The sequence below is a fragment of the Nothobranchius furzeri genome, chromosome 12 (genome assembly GCF_043380555.1).
Source record: "Nothobranchius furzeri strain GRZ-AD chromosome 12, NfurGRZ-RIMD1, whole genome shotgun sequence".
Classification (NCBI taxonomy): Eukaryota; Metazoa; Chordata; class Actinopteri; order Cyprinodontiformes; family Nothobranchiidae; genus Nothobranchius; species Nothobranchius furzeri.
In genome coordinates, this window is record NC_091752.1 from 25976666 (window position 1) to 25994165 (window position 17500).

The 17500-nt window shown below is 42.4% G+C and overlaps 1 protein-coding gene across 2 annotated transcripts in view; it reads right to left on the reverse strand.

The window, feature by feature from the left end:
• srbd1 (S1 RNA binding domain 1) overlaps positions 1-17500 on the reverse strand; it is an 88528-nt gene that overhangs the window by 1256 nt on the left and 69772 nt on the right. For both annotated transcript variants that reach the window (XM_015944626.3, XM_070541972.1), the window contains exons 18-21: positions 16754-16921; positions 9896-10045; positions 3036-3220; positions 1467-1803 (exon numbers count right to left, since the gene is read on the reverse strand). In XM_015944626.3, the coding sequence (XP_015800112.3) occupies positions 1511-1803; positions 3036-3220; positions 9896-10045; positions 16754-16921 (796 nt within the window). In that variant the 3' untranslated portion in view covers positions 1467-1510. The remainder of the gene's footprint in view (positions 1-1466; positions 1804-3035; positions 3221-9895; positions 10046-16753; positions 16922-17500) is intronic.

The window sequence follows — 17500 nt, forward strand, 5'->3', positions numbered from 1 at the left end:
TTTGTTGTGTTTACAAAAAAAACAAAAAAAAAAACAATACAACTCAAGGTAGGGATGGGTACCGTATTCTGTACTTTTTAAGGCACACACCGAATTCTGTGGTACCGACCAAGGACCGACTTGCGCAACATGAAACGGTGCCTTGTTTCGGTACATTTTGCCACTTACACACTAGCGTTCGGTACCTGATTTCCCAAGATAGACACCAGTGCATGTGCAAGAGAGTTATGTCATCAGTCTCTGTGGGCGAGATGTAAACAGAGCAAGCAGCATGGTAGAAAGAATGCACTCTAAAGTTTGGGTCTACTTCACTAAATGTGATTGGTGACTGGTTGATGATGACAACACTGACAACGTTTTAATAGCGCCGCTTACACATTAAGCGTCGGCACGGTCGGCTGGATGGCGTGAGTTTGGGCTGGTACAGGTTGTGTAGTGTTCACATATAAATCCGAGGGACTTCTCAGGAATGCAAAAATCCTCGAATTCATGAAAATGAATTGTGCATGCAGGAAATCCCCCACTGGCTCATTCTTCTCACAGACTGGAGGCAGTAGGCATGATTTCAGCCGGCTGATCAATCTGTAGTGTCACCTCGGTCCCAGTCTGACCGCTGGGGAGAAGGTCTGAGAAAAAGAGTCGCCTCAGCACCGAAAACGCAAATCTGACCTGTGTGTGAAACCAAATTCCGGTGCTTTTGGGGCCGTGCCGACGCTAATGTGTAAGCGCCATAAATGAGTTAACATCGTCTTACTCTGCTCCATAAGGTAAAAAAAAAAACTGTTTAAGATAACGTTAGCTTGAGATTTGAGCTTCCATTGCTAGTTGCTGATGGCGCGTTCGTTTTCACCTCGGCACTCGGAAATTCTGACTTCCGAGTAGGCAGAGAGAAAGTATATCGAAATTGGTACCCTTAAGTAGCTGTATCGATTCCTAGGTACCGGGAATTGGTACCGAATCGATTAAAATGTGAAAGGTACTCATCCCTAGCTCAAGGATTAGGCGTTATAAGGTCTAATCTAAAATTGGAGGCCGGCCGACATATTCAATCTTTCCTATATTGGCCGAAATAATAATTTAAAGCCGATACAATTTTTTTTGGTTTTTTAATCAGGCACTCGCCACTACTAGACTGAAGAAAGGACCCCAACACATTGTTTATTTTAATGTTTTGAGTTTGTCTTATATTTGAAGTTCAATAAATATTAAGAGATGTTTTGACGCATTTAATTTCTATTGCACACAGTGAGTGTTCAGTTGTCTTTTACAATCAATGTGCTGCTAAAACGTATGTATATCAGTCTCAATAATCGGCTTTAGATATCAGCCACCGGCAACAAAAATTCTTTAAAAATTGGTATCGGCTTTAAAAAAACAAATAATGAAAATATATGTTCCTAAAAATTTAACTATGACCGGTTTCTATAAATACACAAGAAGCATTTAGGAGGCATTTCTTCACTCACCCTTTGTCTTGTATGTGATTTTGTATGACACATGTAGTCCACCTCTATTGAAGGATCCTAATCAGGTCCAGCCCAATTCGTCCTCTCTGAAGGTCAACATTAAGGACCCGGACTTCAACTCGTTCCCCGGGTCCGAGAGCCAGGCTGCGCCGACGCTGGCTGACGGGCAGCTTGTCCAGAGTAATGTTGCTCTTGTGAATGAGACCTGCGCGGCCAACGCCGATATCTACAAACGATCCGAACAAAGTCGTGTTGTCCACTCGGCCAGTCAGCACCGCACCCACCTGTAGGTCACTCATCGACACAATGCCCCGTTTAAAGTCTGCCTGTCCAAAATCTGCCAAGGAAAGGGGTAAGGAGGACAAAAGAGGAAGTAATGTGGAATTGTAGGAACATAATGACAAAAACCAAAAAAAGAAAAACAAGAAAAGGAAAAGCAGATAGTTACCCAGACGGGTAGAAATGACAAACATATTATATTACCAAAGGTAACTGAACACTTGTGTCTACACACACCTCCTCTGCATTTGTCCAATATTCCATTCATCCTTTCCACTTTGACTGCTCACATGATCTGTTTTCCTTTCTGTATCATTAACACAAACAAGGAAGGCTTGCGATCCAGGAAATAGTCTAGTCCAATTATTCCCCCCTACACCACTGATTTTATGTGGTAGCTTCAGTCCCATCTGTTTACTCAGCTGAGGGCTGCCTTGAAGGCCAACTAAAGTGTGCTGCAACCGAATAGGGCCAACCTGAAGATGAACCTCAAAGCTCCGTTTCTTCATTTTAGGAAGACTTAAGCCACCGCTAAGCTGCCTCATAGACAGCACTTTTTGCCCTGTTATATCAAACAGTATAAAACATTTCAGTCTGATTGGGATAAAGTGGAAAACTCTGTACTTAATGTTCAAACTGTGGCAAACATTCATAATATACACACAAGTATAGCACTTCTAATTAGAAATAAAATACAGCAAATAACTTGGATTTTATTTTATGTCTAAACTCAAAAACCTGACAATAAGGAGAAAACCAGTCGTGTGTTTGTTGGATAATCTGCCCAACAACCGTCTGTTGGACCCATCACATGCTGCCAGAAGCATACTGGCTGCATTGTTAAGCTAGAGAGAGGAAGCCATGTCGCTGTCAGATCCTGTCGAGTTACACTGCCAAGACACAGCTATTATAGTTCACTCAGAAAAAAGCCGGTGTGTGGTACAACTAGCAAAACGTTTAGAGAAAACAGGCCAAGTTTGATTTTCTGTTAGCCTGTAGGGACCAATGAGGAACATTATGAGGGAAAGCTGAGACATTACTACATGAGATCACTGTGAGAGTTAAAAAGCAGATAAGAGATGTTAATGAGCGAGTTTGGTGCTCTTTCAAGAGATTAAATGGTTTCACTAAAATTATAAAGTTTATTTATTTATTACTACTGAAAACAATCTTAGTTTTTTTTACCATTATGTATCACAAAAATTGTTCCACTCTATCTAAATAAGTCATTGCTGGTTTTGGCTTTCCTGGTTTACACCACGTCACTAAATGAGTTGTGTGAAGCCTTACTCTGTCGTATATCGAACCCTGGGGGCTGTGTGAGGCCATCTATGATGAGCTGGAGGGTCTCAGGTGTGGTGTCCACTGCTCGGGCCAGTTCGTCCACGCAGCTTGCTTTAACCTTGTTCTCCACACACTGTCGCAAACACGCATTACCAATCTGGTCCACACTTCCACCCACAAGGGACAGAAATCTAAACAGCAGGAACAAGAGCAAGAAAAAGCTTAAAAAGATTAACCTTGATGACACTTTTTCACATAGCCTTTACCTTCTATTCTAGCCTTTTTTTTATTTGAAACTTTTTTATTTAGAGCAACAGAGCAGTCTCTGTCAAAGTAAATATTCAAGGCCTTTGCAAATATTTGATCAATATCTTTCTTCAATTTTGGAAAAGTCACTTATAAGTTTGCAAAAGTATCTGTCTAGAGATCTTGCTATATATATATATATATATATATATATATATATATATATATATATATATATATATATATATATGTGATGGTAAAAAAAAACAAAAAACAAATGGAACAGTAGGCAACTATGTGCTTTTCATCTGCAACACAACTGAGCAACCAATTAAAATCAACATATCAGATTGAGTTGTACTCTGTATTCTAAGCGTATAGTCTGATATTAGAAAGCAGCAACTGGTTAAATGAACAAAAAACATCAAATGGATAAACTGCTTGGGTGATGGTGGAAATTTATATTGTCTGCCATTATTCATAAGAACAGAAAGCATAAATGAAATATTTAAAGGCACACTGTGCAGTTTTGCTTGCTTTTAGCACCCCCTAGTGTTCATTATTAATTCACTGTGGTCACACCAAAAATGAAATTTATCTCCTCGCTGTGCGTTCATCTTTTTAACACCTTAATCTAACAGCTGAAATGTCTCCACAGCCCTCATTAGTTTCTACAGGAGTGATTAATCACTAAATCAAACAAATCAGCTGTGAACACCGTCTATAACATGCAGGAAGCAGACTCCAGGCCCACCATGTCAGCTCCACTCCACTCCGCAGATGCCCATCTCCAACTCTGAAGTTGCATATGTGGTATTCTGGCCACAGAGGGCTGTGGGGTCTGAGCACTATTTCCTTAACCCCTTAAAGGATCATTTTAGCACATACTGGCTCAAGGAAATGAATTAAAATATGAAAAAGTAGCATAGTATCCCTTTAAAGGTCTCATTCAATTGTTTTTATTTTATATATAGATTTGCTTCATCATAGTCTGAATGAAAATGCAAACATCTCACTTCTGATTGGCTAATAGCAAAGCAACTCTTCCACTGCTTCACTTCGCTCCTCTTTCTTGAGTAAAAATGCACTGTTGATGTTTATCTCCACAGACAACACAAGCCCAAATGTGTTCTGCCATGTTGTAGAGTGGCTAATGCTAAAGCCTGGGGTCCACTGGAGGCAGACGCACCACGCCACGCACACTGAGAAGTCAAGTGGTCACACAGGAAGCGCCCCGCTGCTGAGCACTTCTTGGAAAGTCACGCGATAGTCACATCACATGGCACTTGAGGACAGGAAGTGGAAAGTGACTCTATTGTTTATACATGATCAGACTTGCCGTCATGTTTTGTGAGACTCAAATTCGTTAACAATGAGTAAGTACACTATTTTTTAGTATATTTTAAGATCAATAGTACTTTAAAGTTATCAAAACTGTGGCTGGATTTGAGCTGTAAAGCCGTTCCGCTTCGTAATGTCTGTTGTAAAGTTCTCCATAATGTCGTAAACAGCTGCTTCTGGGACGCGGCGCTCCCTGTGTGCCCACTCTCATCAACTATAATTGCTTCTATTTAAAATGACAATGCAGACGCGGAGCAGGCGTGGTGCGGGTGTGCTGCAGGCGTGGTGAGGGCACGGAGCGTCCGTCTCCGGTGTGCCCCACGCATAACAGTTAGCTTCTACTTGCCAAGATGCAGTTGCTGGCCAGTGTTTCTTTGACATAGAAGATACTGTTTTGTTTTTCTGACACAATTGTTTTCCCATTTATTTACTTTCCATGGCTTTGGAAGGCGATAAGGGCTGAAGAAAATTGTCATGTTCATCATGCACATGCAACTCCGAGTGATTTAAAAAAAGAACAAGTATTAGACGATTTCTCTATGAACGAGACCCCTCTGTCTTGGGATCTCTACACCCAGGTCTGACGTCTCTGCCTTAACTCCCATTCCTCATTGGTAAAAAATGAAATATCGTGTCTTATTTTACTAGATTTACTTGGTTTAATCTTAACTTTGTTGTTCATTTCCTTTGATGTGAGAGACATTGATCTTTACATCTAGCAAAACCAGGACACATAAAAGAAAAGTTTGATCGATAGATCGAAAGTTCATAACATTTTAGGTGCATAAAGACTAAACCAGGAAAGCGTGTTAGGAAAGGTTCCTAGAAAGCCTCTTCTCCTTAAAAATAACCTGTAAGACAGCTTAGCTTGGCAAAATTGCATTTAGACAATCTCAGATTTGTAGAAGAATAATTATTAGTCAAGACTCAGATGAACTGTAAAACTGATAGAAAGCTGATTATTTGGATTTGTTTGGCAACCAAATGAACGAGAAAAGAAAGAAACGGCTCCCACTGTTTCGCTTCCAAGAAATTCTCTGATCAGTTCCAGTCGGTGCAAAAGGCATCACCACGCACGTTGCGTAGTTTACACACTTACTCAGCAGGAAACGTGGCGACTAAGCACTACAAATGCTTGAAGGTTTTATGAGAAAGGGTGACAACAGGGCAACTTGCAATACTTGCAAAGTAGATATTTCATTAAAGGGAGGAAACACAACAAATATGCTAAAGTATTTGTGCAACAAAAAAAAAAAAAAAAAAAGAAAGAGATAACTTAAAGTGAATGTTGTTGACCCCCTCCAGACTAGCGAATCTCAACGTAGCAGAAGCGGTAATATTTGCACATCCTCTCCTGTTAATACTAACTAATCAGCTAACACTGCCTATCAAGTTAGTGTCATTTGCCTTATATACACACACCGCTACACTAGTAGACTCCAGCGACTAAAGTCCGACCTGTGTTGAAAATTTGCCCATTTTGCGTTCATAAGGAGCATAAAAGAGAACATTTGGAAAGATCTTTCACAACGATAACAGGTACAAGTGATTATTCATCAAAGTGACAATTATAATGCAGGAGACCATGTATGATTGCTTTTTGACCTCCAATTGAACAACTCAGGAAAGACAGAATTGACAACAGCAGTGATATTGATAAAAAAAAAACGTATCCATTCCCATCCCTATACAGAACATCTCAAAACATAGAGAACCAATGTTCTACAAGAAGCAAAGTCAAATACAAGGCAATGTTGTTGTCGACTTTAGGATGCACACAACCCCAACCCCCCATAACCCTGTCCGACACTCCCATCACGATGGTGGACTCATGTTGCTTCCTGGGCACCACCGTCACTTCCGTCATAAAAAAGGCCCAGCTGAGGATGTACTTCCTGAGGCAGCTGAAGAAATTCAACCTACCAGTACAGTCGATGAGGCAGTTCTACACCGCAGTCATCGAATCCATCCTCAACTCTTCAATCAAAGTGTGGTATGCTGGAGCCACCATCAGGGGTACACTAGAGACTCTAGTGTGTCATACGCTCTGTTGAGAAGGTTATTGGTTGCAAACTCCCTTCTATACAGGACCTGCACCTCCAGGACATTGAGGCGTGCAGGCTGGATCACAGCTGACTGTTGTGTTTATTTCTTAATTCTAATTGTTGCTTATCATTTATTTCTTTCACCAAGTAACACACATATGGCAATAAAACCCTTTTGATTCTGATTCAAGGCTTTAATTCAATTCTAACCTAAACTGGAAAAATCAGACAATAAATCAACACAAAACAACCCAAAACTTAAAGTCGGTAAAACTGAGCTGTGAGAAAGGAAGGCCCCAGTTTTCATAAACTGGTGAGGTGAAGCTTTTCGTTTCCAAAAAACACATTTTATTTATCCCCTCGTAAAGTATGTACATCCACATCGGGTTGTAAACACCATGACACCTTGCCTCATGACACTGCCCCCACTGTGCTGAGGCTGGACAACAAGTCTGCCAACCACACTTGTATAACTTTCTTCTACCATGATGTTTCACACCATAATGTCTAGACAGAAAGATCACACCATTTCAGATTTACTGGACATAAAATATAAAAGTGGACTAAATAGCAAGTCTGCATCTAAACAGGCATAGTTCTAAAGATCCAAAGCAGAAAAGCAGCGTAATGGAAGAATGAAATAAGTGTGTGTGTGTGTGTGTGTGTGTGTGTGTGTGTGTGTGTGTGTGTGTGTGTGTGTGTGTGTGTGTGTGTGTGTGTTGTATACTGTATATATTATTTACAGCAACACTGAGCACCGCTGGTGATAGACGGGAAAGCATTTCCCTCTATGCATGTGTTCATTTGTGAACCAGTTGCGTAGCGTCCATGATGGATGTCGCTCACTGGTATCCTGACGCCAAACAGACTCCGCAGCTGTCCGCCCCATGATGGACAGAACAGGTGGACTCACACACACACACAAAGTTGATTCATGTACAATGTCGCTCAGAAATGCTCAATTGGCAGTAGCAGGGAAAGCGCTGATGTAACACAAAACAGCTTGTGTACAAACAGTTGTGAGCGGAGAGCCTCTGCTGCAGTCTAGAGGAGGGATCTGAGCTTAATCAATCCCTCAACACCAGTAAGCTAAATCAGTAAAAATAGTAGCTGAGTATGTGCCAAAAAATAGCTTAGCGGTGAGGAAGCAACACCTCTGGACTAAACGCTGAGATCTTCTGTCCTGTGTCTCCCTACGCTTCTCACGTTTCCAACCATATATCTCACTACAGGAAAAGAAACAGTTGTGTCTAGATGGCTTAGCGGTTTAGGGCACATACCATGAAGGCCTATGGTCCTAGATGGAAAGTTTGCATGAGTGATTCAACTTAGCTGGATGCATTTAGAAAATCTAAATAGGTTTAGTTTAAGAATTAAACACTGACTTTTTTTTTCTCCAACTATGGAAAAATCATCACTCGTCATACTGTTATCTACGGAACAGGATTAGGGCCACTGTAAAGAAAAAAAATCAACAGAGTTCTGATCTCAGAATTCTGATTGATTTTTTTCTCAGAATTCAGATTTTGTTTCTCGTAACTCTGAGGAAAAGGTCAGAATTCTGCTTCTTTGAATTTTGTTTCTTTTCAGTGGCCCTAATCCTCTTCCGTAGTTATCTAATATACAACATTTGTGAAAATCAAGTGTATTCAAAAAAGGCTGGGTTCTTTTTTTGAGTGTGTATTCTCCATCTCATTTTTAGTGCTGTGTTTAGGTGTTTTAACTGTATTTGAAACAGTTTATAATGATACTACAATGCATGTAGGTGGGGTGTACATGTGAGAACGTGATGTTGAGAGGGCTGAGAAATAGATTTGATTCAGGCTCACAACAAAGTCCCCGTCTGTCTAGATTTTAGAAATATAAGGCCCTAACTGTTACATACTGAGAAATATGCTCAAGGAAATTCTAAAATCTGTGAAAGAAAGGTGGACAACTAGCAAGTGTGTATCTGCTTTGTGTGTGTGTGGGTATATAGTTTCAAAAAGGGGTTGATGTGTGGGCTGTGAGCAGTAATGGAGGATCTAGTTCCACTAATGTGATGAACATGATATTCCTTATACACCATAAAGACACAACACACACGAGTGCTGGCATACAGTCTCGCAGCAATCCTTCACAATTCTTCCACATAATGTTCTGTTTTCACTGCATGAAGGTGAAGATCAAAGGAGGTTAATAAGATTGGGATGCATCATTTTATGATTTTTTTTAAATATTGTGAAAACATGAATTTCTAAGAGGGGGGATCCATTTTACCACATATAACAAGAAGTGCTAAAAAATTAATACATTTACAAAACTTATTCTGTCCAACTCCTCATAAAAAAAGTTTATTTTCTGATTACTTTTACAGACATTTTTTGCACAAATGTAAATTACCCCTCTTCTGGTTTCACTTCTGGTTCTAATTTTTCTTAAGCAAAGATGAGAATAATTGCTCCCCAAAAAACAAGTCTTTACTCCCATGCTCTTTTCAAATATAACATAGTCTAGCTTTGACTTCTGCAGGACATGAATGTCTTACAAAGTTGTGCTACTGGGGAAGAAAACATTTCTAAAAAAGTTTAAGGGAAAGATAAAAGGTGCAAATCCATTTTAAAAGAAGTTCAACAATGCATGCCGTTGAAAATAAAACCTAATAATAAATAAAACAAAATCAAGTAACAGTGCTAAATATTTGGCTTAAAACCCAACAAAGGCTTCTACATTTTGGCAAAAAAAAAAGAAAGTGAAAGAAGAGTTGTCATGAAGTAGCATCAGTCTGTGGACATGATCCCGCACAAGCACTGAGGATATTAAAAGCACATCAACATGAGGGGGGTAATGCTTAAAGCCACTAATGTCAGAACCTATGTAGACTAAACACAGTTGAGTGAGTACAGCTGCAGGAGAGCGGGCTTACACACAAACACACTTACACAGATTTCCTAGGCAGATGTTCAATGTGCTTTTGATAACAGCATCGGCAGCGCTAACAATCATTTCTCACACAAGGACACACATCGCCGTGCACATGTACAAAGCTAACGCCTCCTTTCTTGTATCCCATGTCTGCGTAAATCAAATCAGAGTCCTGCACCACTATAACCAACACCATATGAGATGGTGTTAAAATCAGCTCCATCTTAGACTGAACATGTTTTGGCCAGTGGGGAATGCTATGCTGCTGTACAAGTGTGTGTGTGTGTGTGTGTGTGTGGGTGGGTGGGGGGGGGGGGGGGGGGGTCTTACCTCTGTGCCACATTGTAGGACTCGGGGTGTATGCAGGTCTGGTCCAGGGGGTTTAACGAGTTAGGTATGCTAACGCCAACCTTCCCTTTGCCCTTCTTAGCCACTGGTTTGTCTGGGACTGCTGGTGCAGACTGAGATGTGGTTCTGGCACTGGATGAAGACAATAATTGTGAAAAATGTTAACTGCTCAGGGTTTTTGTCTTTAAAATTTAGAGAGGCATTAATCAGATTTTAAATACATTAGGTTATGGTGGTAAGAACATTAATGCATTTTGTTCACACCACACATGGGCATGGGTTTTATAAATTTACAGATATTAAAGTATTATTTCAACTCTTAATAATACTTCTCTATATGGATTAAATCAAAATGTTACATACAAAGACTCTGAAAAACTCTACAGTTGTAAAAGATCCCAACCAAACAGTTATCTGGACCATAAATCCACTTCTTTGCAGATTTAGATTTAGATCTAGAGTCTTCTGTTGTTATGCGTTAATCGTAGATTGGCTGTGACTTAATTGCTACCCTTTGAACCTCATCTCTTCTTTTCATATAAACTCAGATTTGAGCTGCAACCACAGCTTCAGAATATTTTACCTATTCTACCACACTTCTATGACATTTTCTTGAGCAAAAGTCCCCCGTTCTTTTTGGGTGATGGCTCATGGTTTAGGAGCTCATGGCTGATAGCAGATTCGGAACCAAGTAGGACTGGACAATAATTCAATAACAATATATATTGATTGAATAGTGCAATAGAAAAACAACTGATCCATAAAAAACAATGAAAAGTTTGGTTTCTGTTTTCAAAAACACAGAACCAGGCACACTCAGTCACCAAGTCCTCCCCTCTTAAACTAAAACAGACAGCAAGACATCGCAGCAAGGGTTTCACACTGGAAGCATCAAGAAGCGTGAATCAGCAGCAGAACGTTTCACCCGTGAGCTCCATTGCGGTCAATTACACACTGGCAGAATCTTGGCCACAGAACGGCTTCCTCGCGGTGCTCCTCGTTCAGGGTTCCCACTCTTTTCTTGAAATAATTTTCCAGGACTTTTCCAGGACATTTTCAAGACTTTTTCAGTGTACAAGTCAAGTTATCATAACTGCGGTTTGCCGATATCCCGATATATTTAGAAACAGATATGATATTGTACCTACCCACACCGTTATTTTGACAATATAGTTGTGGAAAGATTTTTGTCTTTCACAAGCCCACCTGCTTTCCTCTACTTACAATGCAACACAACTAAAACAGAAGTTATTCTCTACTATACCAGAGGTGTGACATTGTGGCATCATCAAGTCATCTCCATGTCCTGTTTTTGTTCTGCTCAGCAACTGAACCAGGTTAATCCACTGTGCTGAATGAAATCGTCGTTGTCTTCCTCCGCTTATCCGGGTCTGGGTCGCGGGGGCAGCATCCCAACTAGGGAGCTCCAGACCGTCCTCTCCCCAGCCACCTCCACCAGGACCCCAAGGCGTTCCCGGACCAGATTGGAGATGCAACCTCTCCAACGTGTCCTGGGTCGACCCGGGGGCCTCCTGCCAGCAGGACATGCCCGAAACACCTCCCCAGGGAGGCGTCCAGGGGGCATCCTGACCAGATGCCCAAACCACCTCAACTGACTCCTTTCGATCTGGAGGAGCAGCGGTTCTACTCAGAGTCCCTCCCGAATGTCCGAGCTCCTCACCCTATCTCTAAGGCTGAGCACCCTATGGAGGAAACTCATTTCGGTCGCTTGTATCCGCAATCTCGTTCTTTCGGTCATTACCCAAAGCTCATGACCATAGGTGAGGATTGGGACGTAGATTGACCAGTAAATCGAGAGCCTGGCTTTCTGGCTCAGCTCCCTCTTCACCACGACAGATCGGCTCAACGTCCGCAGCACTGCAGACGCCGAACCAACCCGCCTGTCGATCTCCCGATCCCTCCTACCCTCACTCGTGAACAAAACCCTGAAATACTTAAACTCCTCCACTTGAGGTAGGACCTCTCTCCCGACCCAGAGTTGGCAAGCCACCCTTTGCCGGTAGAGAACCATGGTCTCAGATTTGGAGGTGCTGATCCTCATCCCAGCCGCTTCACACTCGGCCGCGAACCTACCCAGCAAGAGCTGAAGGTCAGAGCTGGATGAAGCTAGGAGGACCACATCATCCACAAAAAGCAAAGACAAGATTCTCCTGCCATCAAACTCGACACACTCCACACCACGGCTGCGCCTAGAAATTCTGTCCATAAAGGTAATGAACAGAACCAGTGACAAAGGGCAGCCCTGGCGGAGTCCAACCCGCATCGGGAACAGGTCCAACTTACTACCGGCTATGCGGACCAAACTCACGCTCCTCTGGTAAAGGGACTGAATGGTCCTTAACAGAAAGCCACCCACCTCATACTCCTGGAGCGTCCCCCACAGAGTGCCCCTGGGGACACAGTCATAAACCTTCTCCAAATCCACAAAACACATGTGGATTGGTTGGGCAAACTCCCATGCCCCTCCATCACCCTTGCAAGGGTATAGAGCTGGTCCACAGTTCCACAGCCAGGACGAAAACAACATTGCTCCTCCTCAATCTGAGATTCGACTATCGATCGGACCCTCCTCTCCAGTACTTTTCCAGGGAGGCTGAGGAGTGTGATACCCCTATAGTTGGAACACACCCTCTGGTCACCCTTCTAAAAGATGGGGGCCACCACCCCAGTCTGCCCCCGAACTGGAACTGCCCCCGATGACCACACAATGTTGCAGAGACATGTCAACCATGACAGTCCTACAACATCCATAGCCTTGAGATACCCAGGATGAATCTCATCCACCCCTGGGGCTCTGCCGCTGTGTAGTTGTTTGACTACCTCAGCAACTTCTGCCCCTGAGATTGGACAGTCCATCCCCATGTCTCCTGGCTCTGGTTCCTCCTCGGAATGCGCGTAGGTGGGATTGAGGAGCTCCTCAAAGTATTCCTTCCACCGTCCGACCATAGCCCCAGTTGATGTCAGCAGCTCCCCATCCCCACTGTAAACAGTGTGAGCGAGTTGCTGTCTTCCTCTCCTGAGGCGTCGGATAGTTTACCAGAACCTCTTTGGAGCCGATCGATAGTCTTTCTCCATGGCCTGACCAAACTCCTCCCACGCCTGAGATTTTGCCTTGGCAACTGCCACTGCTGCACCTCGCTTGGATATCCGGTACCTATCTGCTGCCTCCGGAGACCCACAGACCAGCCACGCCTTGTAGGCCTCCTTCTTCAGCCTGACGGCTCCCCGAACCTCTGGTGTCCACCAGCGGGTACGGGGGTTACCACCACAACTGGCACCGGCCACCTTGCGACCACAGCTAGCAACAGCCGCCTCAACAATCGCAGAGTGGAAGAAGGCCCGCTCTGAGTCAATGTCCCCCACTGCTCTCGGGACACGGTCAAAGCTCTGCCGGAGGTGGGAGTTGAAGACTGTCTTGACAGGGTCTTCTGCCAGGCGTTCCCAGCAGACCCTCACTATGCGTTTGGGTCTGCCAGGTCTACACAGCATCTTCCCCTGCCATCTGATCCAACTCACCACCAGGTGGTGATCAGTTGACAGCTCCGCTCCTCTCTTCACTCGGGTATCCAAAACATACGGCCGTAGGTCAGATGATAAGACTACAAAGTCTATCATCGACTTGCGACCTAGGCTGCCCTGGTACCAAGTGTACCAATGGGCATCCTTATGTTCGAACATGGTGTTCGTTATGGCCAAACTGCGGCTTGCACAGAAGTCCAATAATGAAACACCACTTGAGTTCAGATCAGGCGGGCCGTCCCTCCCAATCACACCCCTCCAGGTCATGCTGTCATTGCCCAGGTGAGCATTGAAGTCCCCCAGCAGGACAATGGAGTCCCCTGATGGAGCACTATCTAGCACTCGTCCCAAGGATTTCAAAAAGGTTGGGTACTCTGAACTGGTATTTAGCCCATAAGCGCAAACTACAGTCAGGACCCGTTCCCTGACCCGAAGGCACAGGGAAGCTACCCTCTCGTCCACTGGGGTAAACCCCAACACACAGGCACAGATTCTTGGGGCTAGCAAAAAGACAGTTTTGAAAAGTTTTGAATTGGCACCGTCTTCCTGACATCACTCACTCCTGCCTATAAAGGACACAAAGACATATTTTGAAAGATTGTTACTGTTTATACAATAAATTAGGCCTACTTTTCAAACCTTAGCTCTTTCATATCTTTCATATTCTATGTATTATACTTACTGTACACACCACATTACACTTTACTGCTAATTCCAAATAGTTGGATGTTAAACTGCATTTTGTTGTTCCAGTATTGGTCATTTTAGGTTAGTCCAGTCATCCAGAAACAAGATTCAGGATAGATGACTAGGCTAATATCTCCCGCTAACACCACAGACATATTGGACCTGAAAAATATTTTTTTCTACCTCAGAGATAAGTACTTGTAGTTGTTCGCTACCATTTTAGCCTGGACTGTACGTAACATTACTATGATAAATATATAGTTACCACTTAAAATCATTCTAGTTATTAATTTAGCCGTGTTGAATTCAATTTAATTACGTTAACAACTTTGTTCAATGACCATGCCAGTCCAGTTCTCACTGCCACCTGGCTGCGGTCTGTGTAGCTAGCTAAAAACAGTATGAACAGCGAGGCTCTGTCCTCTGAGCACATACTTAGTATTTTGATAGAATCAAATTCATGACATTTTTATCATTCACATATTTTTGTTTCTGCTGTTGGACGATAGAACAAGTATGAATTACTGAGTGGAGCGCGGGTCCGGTAGACTACCTGCTTTCCGTTGCTATCCCGAAGCTCTCCTCAAGTTCACTCGTCTCATCGCATGAGTGAAAAAAACAAAAGCTTTCCGCTGCTCCTTTGTCACTCAACAGAGAGAAGGAGAAAAACCTCTCGCTCTATAAACTGCGATAACGCAATACTCGCGAACCGAGTCGCTACTTTTGGCCCTTCTTTAGAGAAATAAATCTAGGGGTGAAAAATCTGTAAATCTAGCCAAAAAGACAGTTGGAAAAACAGAAGTGGAACTGGAACTGAAGGGGATTATGCAATCTGATTGGTTGGAAGCGTCATGTGGCCAGCTAGATGCAGAAATTAAAGGAGAAGCGCTACAGCCCAATATTGCCCAAAATGTTTAATCCATTTGTTTATCCACAAGGATGGAAAATTATTTTCCAGGACAACTCAAAAATTTCCAGGACATTTTGCAATTCCCCCCATTTTCCATGTGTTTTCCATGACTGGAAAATTGGACTATCATTTTCCAGGTTTTCCAGGTTTTCCAGGACGCGTGGGAACCCTGTCGTTAGACTCGCGAGATCACAAAATCTCTCGAGACTTCAACGGTCATGGTTTGCTTATGCAATCCCCCATTAAACCAAAAAGAAGGAAATGTTTAAGATGTTGTTACTCTCCACTGCCAGGATTAAAGCCATGAAAAACAAACCGCTGCACTTCTGGAATGATACTGGGAGTAAATAAGCCATTGGGTCACAGGTAAGCTTCACATATATGAAATTAGATTGCTGCAGTGCTTTTATTTTGAAAATTACTGGGGATTTTACAACCATGAAACCATGCGTGATTTCCTGTCTAGCCTCATGATAACTGCGGAAATTAACGTGTCCCAGAAGTGGCTAGCTGCAAAAATAGAACCCGATCCTATCTTTAGCAGCACGGCGCTCCTGGGACGGGCCTGGAAATTGCAATGTAGTGGCTGGTTTGAAACACCCCATAGCCTAAAATGGATTCTATCTGAAGCAGCGACATTCTGCTGCCGTTCCACTCCACTGATGCTTTCTGCGTGAAATAGGGGTCAAAGGGTTACAGTAGTTCACCAGCAGGGTGACATTTTGGTTTTTACAAGTCTGACAGAAAAAACCCCCACCAAAGTCAATAGAAAAATTAGCAGAGTATCGATGAAAAAAAATCAAGTTTGGTAACACAACCAGCTTATTTTTTCATTGATTATTGACATCAAATGTCCAGGGCTGCACTTAGAATACATTTTCTACATTTTTTATAACTATCAATAATTATTGATGTCAATCAACATGACATTATTTTCAATCAATATGATATTTTTTTCTATATCGCCCAGCCTGAGAACTGAGGCTTATCCATGTCAGTCGTTCTGTCCTTGGGCAAGACACTTCACCTCCCTTACCTACTGGTGGTGGTCGGAGCTAAGGGTGGTGTCTGTGCACAGCAGCCTCGTTTCCATTTGTGTGGCCCATGGCAGCTGTGGCTACAATGCAGCTCATTGCTTTCAGAGAGGGAATGAGTAATGTAAAGTGCTTTGGAGTCCTCTGACATAGAAAAGTGCTATAAAAATGTGATACACATATATTTTTAGGGCTTTACGTTTTTTCTTTTGAGCACAAGCTGCTTCTTAGTCAGTTTAGTCTCTGTTACTGATTTTCAGATATTGTTTTAGGCCTAACCATGATTAAGGACTAATTCAATCATGAAGAAAGACTTTCAAATAAAAACAAGTTAGCAATGGATCTCTGCTAAATGTTATTGTAAGGCATGTTTTTACAAGCAGCCTCTTATTGTGAACAAAGAAGTGCCAAGTTGTCAGCCAACAGTTTTTCAGGCTTCACTTTGATGGCCTGTGGAATTTTTTCATCAATGAAATTACAAAAGAAAAAACTGGTTATGCATCTTTGTACATTACCAGTTTTTGAGCTACTTTGCTCATAACTCAATTGGCAAATAGTTCTACAAATGAAATACTTGCGTTAAACCATTTTTATAAAACATTGAGTAATACATTTCAAAGTACTTCACACGTTTGTCTTTGTGTTTGAATTGTGTTCATGAGTGTTTACCTGTTGAGGGTTAGTGGGTTGATTCTGATGAAGCCAGCACACTGCTGGAAGCTCTTGGGCCCCATGCCTTTGACCAGTTTTAGCTGCTCTCTGTTGATGAAAGCACCGTTCTTCTCTCGCCACTCGGTAATACTCTGAGCCCTGCCTGCATTTAGGCCTGCTACATGCCTAGAAAGTAAAATAATCAAATAAAACAGTAAAAAAAAAGTTGCATCTTATTTTTGCAAAGTTTAGAACTGATTATTGTTGAATTTGTTCAATTCTGAGGTCTTCAAACTGCAGTGGGTGAAGTTCAGTTTAAAGTGTCTACAACATTTAAATCAGTAATTTAGCAGATTTTACACAAATATTGGCAACATTATAACATCTTCACCAAACACTTGTAGCCCTTTTTGGCAGAGCAAAGATGAGAAGTTTGAAACTCAATTAGGTCAATCCTGTTAATGCCCAAAGTGAGTCACTCACTCTAAAACACACCGCTGTGTCAACACTCCACATAATACATCAGTCATCAACACGTTTGTGTGTTTTGTATCTGAGTATGAGTACAGTGTAACTGGTGGCAGAAATGGAAAAAGCTCTTGCAGAGCAGACAGGTAAACAGATGACTTGATACTTGCTTGCCCTAAAGTCAGTGCCAGCATACATACATACATAGGTGTGTGTGTGTGTGTGTGTGTGTGTGTGTGTGTGTGTGTGTGTGTGTGTGTGTGTGTGTGTGTGTGTATACATATATATTGATACAGC